Source organism: Cynoglossus semilaevis, chromosome Z, assembly GCF_000523025.1.
Source record: "Cynoglossus semilaevis isolate Cse_v1.0 chromosome Z, Cse_v1.0, whole genome shotgun sequence".
In the NCBI taxonomy this organism is placed as follows: domain Eukaryota; kingdom Metazoa; phylum Chordata; class Actinopteri; order Pleuronectiformes; family Cynoglossidae; genus Cynoglossus; species Cynoglossus semilaevis.
Genome location: NC_024328.1, coordinates 14992233 through 14999009, shown reverse-complemented (window position 1 = coordinate 14999009; position 6777 = coordinate 14992233). Strand labels below are relative to the sequence as shown.

The following is a 6777-nucleotide window of genomic DNA, read 5'->3' as shown; positions in this document are numbered from 1 at the left end:
ACAGCATCCGCGGAGCTAAAAAACGGTCCGCTCCGAGATTCAAAACAGCCCGAAAACTCACCCAAGTCGTCCATGACGGCCGTCCGCTCGAGGACTCGAGGACTTCGCTGTGAGTCGGCGGAGTTTCGGAACTTGTTGCTGAAGTCGGGATTTTTTTTTCTTCCTCCACAACTTTTCTAAACTGCCTCGCAGAAACTTGGTCGGGGTCGCTCTCGTGGACGCGCAGGAGAGTTCACGTGTACTTTCGTCGGAGCGCGCGCTCCCTCTCTCTCTATCGCTCTGTCTCTCTTTCCTTGCTCGGGGTTTGTCTGACACCTAGCGGTAATCAGTAGAAAGTGCGTTTTTTTCCGTTTTTTTTCACAGAATCATGATACATTAAAAAATATATTGGACATATTAGTTACTTTTATTTGTTATTCGTATAAATAAATACATTTTATCCTTAAAATCAAAAAGTATATTGACAATTTTTTGCCGACAATTCGCCACCAGGATCCGGAAAACATTGCTTTTATTTGGGTGGAAGGAAAACGGTCAGGAGTTCTCAGATCTTAGTTTCCGCTCCTCCTTCTCGGTGAGCGGCTGCCGGGCGAGGATTTTCCCGTGCAGTCGGTGATGTTTGCTTATGCCCAGCCGGGGGAGGCCACGGTTGAGCCCCTCCAGCAACACGCAGGCTTTGCACAGAGCCTGGCTGGAGATGTAGCCGCAGCGATTACAGGTTCCCTGCACCGGCATCTTCACCCCCTCCCGCACTGACAGGTTCTCTCCCGAGTGGATGATGTCCACGATGGAGCTGGCTCTGACGCTCTCCAGGTCCTTGATGAAGGTGCGTGCGTGGCCGCGGTAGGCGTTGGGCGAATAAATACATTCGGTGGAAAAGTAGTCCAGCTTCTTGAAGTAGGCGTACAGGACGATCTCCTTCTCGTAGGCGTATTTGAGGGGCTTGCAGCGCGGCACCACCGCCTCTCCTTCGCTGGCAGTGGAGATGGCAGTGCAGCGGCGAAGACGGGCGACGTCCCCGCGCAGGACGTTCATTAAAACGGTTTCGGCGACGTCGTCGGCATTGTGGCCTGGGGGGAAAAACAATGACAAGCAGCAAAGTTATTTTTCCATCGCATCGTGATTGGTCAACAACAGGGGGTGTAACGATACACTCAACGCACCATACGATTAAAAAAAAAATTCACGATACAATTTCTGCCCAAACCCAACGATCCTTTATAATTAGTCGAGAAAGAGACGTCAAGAGAGATCATCCCGTAAGTTCGGAACTTACCGGTACATATCTTGTCCACTTTCAACATGATGGCTCCTCGGTCCAGGGCCTGTCTCCTGAACACCCCGCAGAAGGTGCAGTTGTTCTTCAGTCCCACTTGCTTCACGATGGCGTCCATTGTCCAGCCGTACAGCTCTTCATACGAGACGATCTTCAGTGGCAGTTCGTACTGCTGCTGATTCCGCTTCACGGTCTCCAGCGAGTCGTCCCTGTAACCGGTGATTCCTTCGTCCACCGAGAGGAGCATGAGTTCAAGTCCGTAGCCGTAGCGTTCGTTCAGGACCTTCATCACGTGAGCGAGCACCGTGGAGTCCTTCCCACCAGAGGCAGCAATGCCCACTCGTTCCCCGTGTCGGAACAGCTTTGCCGACACAATGGTCTCGTGGACCTCCTCCTCGAAGGCCCAGAAGAAGCAGTCCTTGCACACCGAGTGGCCGGTTTTCGGACGTTTTAGCATGGCCCGCTTCTCGCCGCAGCAGCTGCACTGGACGGGCATCGTGACCTCTGAGGGAAATGGTGAAAAATAAAAAAATACCCACAAGTCAAAGAGGAGTTATCATTAGTATTAGCAGGGGTCCCCAACCCACGGCCCGTGGACCAGAACTGGTCACTCTTTAAAAGAGAAAGATAAACTTTCTTCATTTAAAGATAATCTAACAATATTTCAAAGTAATGTCATTGAAATTCCGATACTAACGGAAGCAATAAAAGTTTTATTTTGAAAATCTTGTAACCGTCGATACCGGCCGCTGCTTTATAGCTTAAGCTATGCTGTTTATTTAGATTTATATTTTATATATATATATATATATATTGCGCGAATGTTTTAGGCAGATAAACAGGAACCTGGCGGCTCTGCAGAACACGTAATTTCCGTCGGTGACGTTGTTTAATTTACGTCGATATATAAAAACTACAAAAACACTTTATTTAAACACATACTCGTTCCAGTTCACCTTGTATGTCACTGTTCAGACTGATTAAAAAACAAGGTTGTGATGACGTCACCGTCCGTCTATAACGAACCAGATTATCGATATTTAACTAATAGAAGCTAAAACCACGAGTGGACGCAAACACGTTAGCATGTTCCGCTAACCGAGCTAAGACAAAGTTAATGTTTGTGACAGAATTGTTTTTTTTTACCTGCTCCGTCGATGACCACAGTGTCCGGGAAGTTATTCGGTAAAAAGGAGACAAAAAATGTCGGGTTTTCTGCTTTAGACAACGTAAAATAAACACGAAATGTGGACCATGTTGTGACGAAGCGGTACGTCGTCTCCTTCTCGCCCCAAACCTGAACGTAATGACACGTGTAAAGCTGTGTGGCACCACCTGCTGGTGGGAAGTGAAAGGTACATTACTAACGCGATTTAGATTTATACTCGACTTGTAGGTTCAGTTTTTTTATTTTAACGTAAACCATATTTATACTATATTATACACAGAGTACACAGAGACACAACTTGATCAAAGTAAATTTTATTATGAATGTATTTGTTTTTTGCGACACTGGCGAGTACAACACAGTGCAAATACATCGTGACTTTCAAATAAAAACAAAGAAAAAAAGCATTAAAATAAACCCTCAACTGTTCCGATTTAGGTAAATGTTTATGTACAAAGACACCAGGGGGCAGTGCCTCCACGATTATCAACACATTCACTTATAATCCAACTGTACAGGGGACTACAGGGGGTGGGGGGTCGGGGGTCAGAGGTCAGTGCTTTAATGCTTTGTCAAAGTGCTTTCACAGAAGCGTAGACCCAGAGGGGGTCGAGGGCCAACGTTGGCACCGCCGCGCGGGTGCTTAACGGTCCGACTCGTTAAGGAGACATGAAACTTTGCCTGGAGTGATACACATGGCAGAGTTCTGTAAACAACGTAGCGAGTAAAGCGCCCCCGTGTGCTTCACTGGAGTAGTGTGCTAGAGTCCGTCAGTGCCCCCTCCCTGGGGGAGGGGGGGGGGGGGGGGGCACGGTGCCATGCTGGTAGTGGGTTTGAATCCACGTACACAGTTGTAGTCCACAAATCGGGTCTCCCTCTGGTCTTAAAAAAATAAAAAATAGAAATAAAATTTAAAAAAAAAACAAACAAAGCAAGACGTTAGCCATGGAGCAGGGCGGTCGGCCTGAGCCTCAGTGGAGTTCACCATCACCCCAGTCCATTCCAGTCCTCTGTTCCAGTGGTCCATCGTTCCTGATTTGTTCTCTATAATAATAATAATAAAAAAAATATCTGAAATGTTATCACGGAATGACAAACTTTAGTGAGACCGGCTCCCCCGGTGGTCCCAAACTGTCCCTCGTGTCCCTCGTCTGAACTCCACTCTGTCCGACAGCTTCAAAAGCGTGAGACGACCCTGATGTTGTTCGGGCTTAGTTTTTGTTTTCTCCACTCACACAGTACGACAGATAATGAACGTTCAAAAAAAAAAAAAAAAAAAAGGCACCATGCGATATTTATCAGCCCAGAGGACACGATAACAAAAATGACAAAGAAAAAAAAACCCGACAGCAGCTGTCCCATCCCCGCCCCGGGTCAAAGGTTAAGGCCTCAGTTTCAAACTTATCTGTAAAAGTAAAAATAAAAAATAATATTAGTATTAATATTAATATTGATAATTTGAAAAAATCCTCACCTTCTCACCTCTTGTTCATTTTCTTTAGCTTTCACTTTCATGATGACTCAGACGTTTTTTAGATTTCAGCTCTTTCAGCCACTGGGGGGAGCGCTCCTCTCTGAAGTGTTAGGAAAACACAAGGAAATTGAAAGTAAATGGTTGAAAACAGCTGTGGAGAAAAAACAAACAAACTGTATCCTTTACCCCGTTTCTTTCACACCAGCTGGGGGCAGTACACGCTTCGCTCGAGGGAGGAAGGGAGACTTGGGTGAGTGAGAAAGCTGGGAGGATGTGGGAGGGGCCCCGTCGGTCTGAACGTCTGCCTCGACTCTCTTCTTCAGCTGAGCCTAGGAACAAAAACAGATTCTGAACTTTATACTCGGTGGAAACTGGTGGAGCAGGTTCTGCAGAAAAAAGAGGAAGTTGGCTCGAGTCCCACTAGGACTAGTTTCTTTGATTTCTGCTACGCCTGGATTTGACCGTTTGTTTGGACCGTCACCTCCGGAGGAGGGACGTAAGGAATTTATGAATCTCAAAAAAAAAAAAAAAAAATTAATCTAACATGAAGGTGTAAGGAGTAGGCTGTAGGAGTTATCGCAAAAATTCGACTGGTCGTATCATGACAGTACACACTCTGGTACAGTAGGTGGCAGTATGCTCCTAAAAACGTTGGTTGTGACCCACTATTGGACCGTCACCTCCGGAGTCGGGACGTAACGAATTTAAAAAATGAATCTCACATCATGGCGTATCTCAAAACGTCACTAGTCGTACCATGACACTACACACTTCGGTACAGTAGGTGGCAGTATGCTCCTAAAAACGTTGGTTGTGACCCGCTATTGGACCGCTATCGTCAGAGTAGGGATGTAACGAATTAAAAAAAATAATCTCACATGAAGGTGTAAGGAGTAGGCTGTAGGAGTTATCGCAAAAATTCCCCTGGTCGTACCATGACAGTACACACTCCAGACAGTAGGTGGCAGTATGGTTCTTAAAAGTGTTGTTGTGACCCACTATCAAACCCAGACATCAGGTCCCTACGTAGGCTAAGAGATGTTAAGGTGTTGAAACAGAACGCTAAAAAAAAAACGTGAATCAAATCGTATCGTAAGTTGGTTATAAGGTTACATCCCTAATACGCACTAACCTTGAGAGCAGAAGGATCCATGCCTGGAAATAGAGGAGTCCTCTTTGGCTGGGACGAGGGAGCAGCTCCTCTGACCTGCTCCTCACAGTCGGAGTCGGACGCCTTGGTTTCATTTTTTGTCTCTGTCGAGGTAAAAAAAAAGAGTCTTTAAGACCTGAACCTGTCGACGTGTAACCAGACTCACAGAACTCCAGTCACGGCCGGTCACCTGTGGAGTCCTGGTAAAGCCAGTCCTCGGAGGTCGCTCCTTCTCCTTCTCCTTCTCCTTCTCCTCCTCCTTGCGTGCTGCTCCTCACAGCCCTGGTCGGCCGTGACCGCGGAGCTCGTCTCTTCCCCAGCTGTGCTCGTGAGCGAAGGGCGCTGGTGTCCAACAGAGTAGTGGGAGCCTGTGGGGGGAAGAGAGGGAGGAGGAGGGGGATAAAGACACGGAACACTCGGATGCTGGCGTGGTTGTATTTCTGTGGTCCAGTTTGAGTGACACTTACATCAGGGAAGGAAAGTGTTTGGTTGTCGGGGGAGGAGGCGGTGGTGGCGGGGGGGAGGAGGCCGTCCAGAGTGTCAGCTCCTGACTGTGAGGAGGGAGTGGCCTTCCTGGGCGACAGGCTGAGGTTGCTCTCTGAGCTGGGAGTGGCCGGAGTGAGGCTGAAAGAGTAAACGTCTGGTAAACAAACGACTCGGCGACGACATCATACGCAGCTGGAATTATGGGTAAAATTGGGTACGAGTTGTTGTGGATGATACTGCCCTCTGTTGTACGTAAAAACACACTGACCTGTCATCGGTGCGCAGTCCAGTCTCCCAGGTCCCGTACTGACTGTCGGACTCACGGCCCGAGGTCTCTGATTGGTTGGCCTCGTCTTCTGCGCCGACACTTTGCTTCTGCTGCACAGGGTGGAGAGAAGGGTGAGGGAAGAGGTGAGGGAAGGGTGGAGAGAAGGGTGAGGAAAGAGGTGAGGGAAGGGTGGAGAGAAGGGTGAGGGAAGAGGTGAGGGAAGAGGTGAGAGCATGTTAATGAGTGCAGTCAGCGATGTCGAGAACCATCTCACCCCGAAAATATAACCAAAAACGAACAAACTTCAAATTCACAGCAGCCTCTGGGCCGTCATATCGAACACTAGGGGGGTGAAAGAAAACCGATAGGCTAAAATATGGCAATGTATCGTTTTGCAATATCATATCGATAATGATTTTTTTTTTATTAACGATTAAGATGCAAATGTTCACCACGTTGGCTAATTTTTTTTATGTTGCATTTAAACCTCTGACCACTAGGTGATTGTATATATTTGCATATATAAGTATTTAAGTCTTTGAGTCTTTACTATGATGACACTTTGACTACAGTTACACGGGTGAAAAAAAAAAACCTCAATATATCATTGTGTCTATCGTATCGCAATATATATCGTGATACGTACGGTATGGTTAGATTTCTCGCCCCCTGCTGTACGCATAGCTATATGGGCTTTCCCCCCCATGAGTCATACAAGCCCACAGCCTGGATTCCAGTCGTATGTGGCCCATGCGTTAGTCAACCGCGACACGCCCTCAAACCACCCTGTGAACAGGAGCGAGGCCTTTGTCGGAACATGTTTCTGAGCGAAGCTAGGAATCTTTTAGTGGCTGTAAATGAAGTCCATTTCACAACCACGGGACACAGTCTGTGGTCTGGAACCAGAGGTCCAGAAACCCACTGGCCCTGATCTTAGTGGTCAGTTGGTACCGGG

At 47.4% G+C, this 6777-nt stretch overlaps 3 protein-coding genes across 6 annotated transcripts in view; all 3 read right to left on the bottom strand.

The window, feature by feature from the left end:
- LOC103398096 (uncharacterized) overlaps positions 1–241 on the bottom strand; it is a 13640-nt gene extending 13399 nt beyond the window's left edge. Inside the window, exon 1 of the mRNA XM_025053016.1 lies at positions 62–241. Within this exon, the coding sequence (XP_024908784.1) occupies positions 62–74 (13 nt within the window). The 5' untranslated portion in view covers positions 75–241. The remainder of the gene's footprint in view (positions 1–61) is intronic.
- A 144-nt stretch (positions 242–385) lies between these two features.
- Positions 386–2624, bottom strand: ctu1 (cytosolic thiouridylase subunit 1 homolog (S. pombe)). The gene is made up of 3 exons (XM_008336601.3): positions 2423–2624; positions 1277–1780; positions 386–1070 (listed from the first exon to the last, which is right to left on the bottom strand). Exons 2-3 carry the CDS (start codon positions 1770–1772, stop codon positions 535–537), a joined length of 1032 nt encoding a protein of 343 aa, XP_008334823.1. The 5' UTR covers positions 1773–1780; positions 2423–2624; the 3' UTR covers positions 386–534.
- Positions 2625–3273: 649 nt separating this feature from the next.
- LOC112486454 (uncharacterized protein KIAA1671) overlaps positions 3274–6777 on the bottom strand; it is a 17783-nt gene continuing 14279 nt past the window's right edge. For 2 of the 4 annotated variants that reach the window (XM_025053012.1, XM_025053015.1), the window contains 7 exons: positions 5823–5932; positions 5536–5692; positions 5259–5436; positions 5051–5172; positions 4105–4247; positions 3927–4018; positions 3274–3849 (listed from right to left, as the gene is read on the bottom strand). In XM_025053012.1, coding sequence (XP_024908780.1) covers positions 3943–4018; positions 4105–4247; positions 5051–5172; positions 5259–5436; positions 5536–5692; positions 5823–5932 — 786 coding nt within the window. In that variant the 3' untranslated portion in view covers positions 3274–3849; positions 3927–3942. Of the gene's footprint in view, positions 3850–3918; positions 4019–4104; positions 4248–5050; positions 5173–5258; positions 5437–5535; positions 5693–5822; positions 5933–6777 lie in introns of all 4 variants that reach the window. The other 2 variants (XM_025053014.1, XM_025053013.1) reach the window with 2 other exon arrangements.

Bases quoted from the DNA above. Each gene is read 5' to 3' on its own strand.
- ctu1 (XM_008336601.3), bottom strand. From the start codon at position 1,772: ATGCCCGTCCAGTGCAGCTGCTGCGGCGAGAAGCGGGCCATGCTAAAA. The intron at 1,071-1,276 runs GTAAGTTCCGAA...TTTTCCCCCCAG, and splicing joins AGTGGACAAGATATGTACCG to GCCACAATGCCGACGACGTC.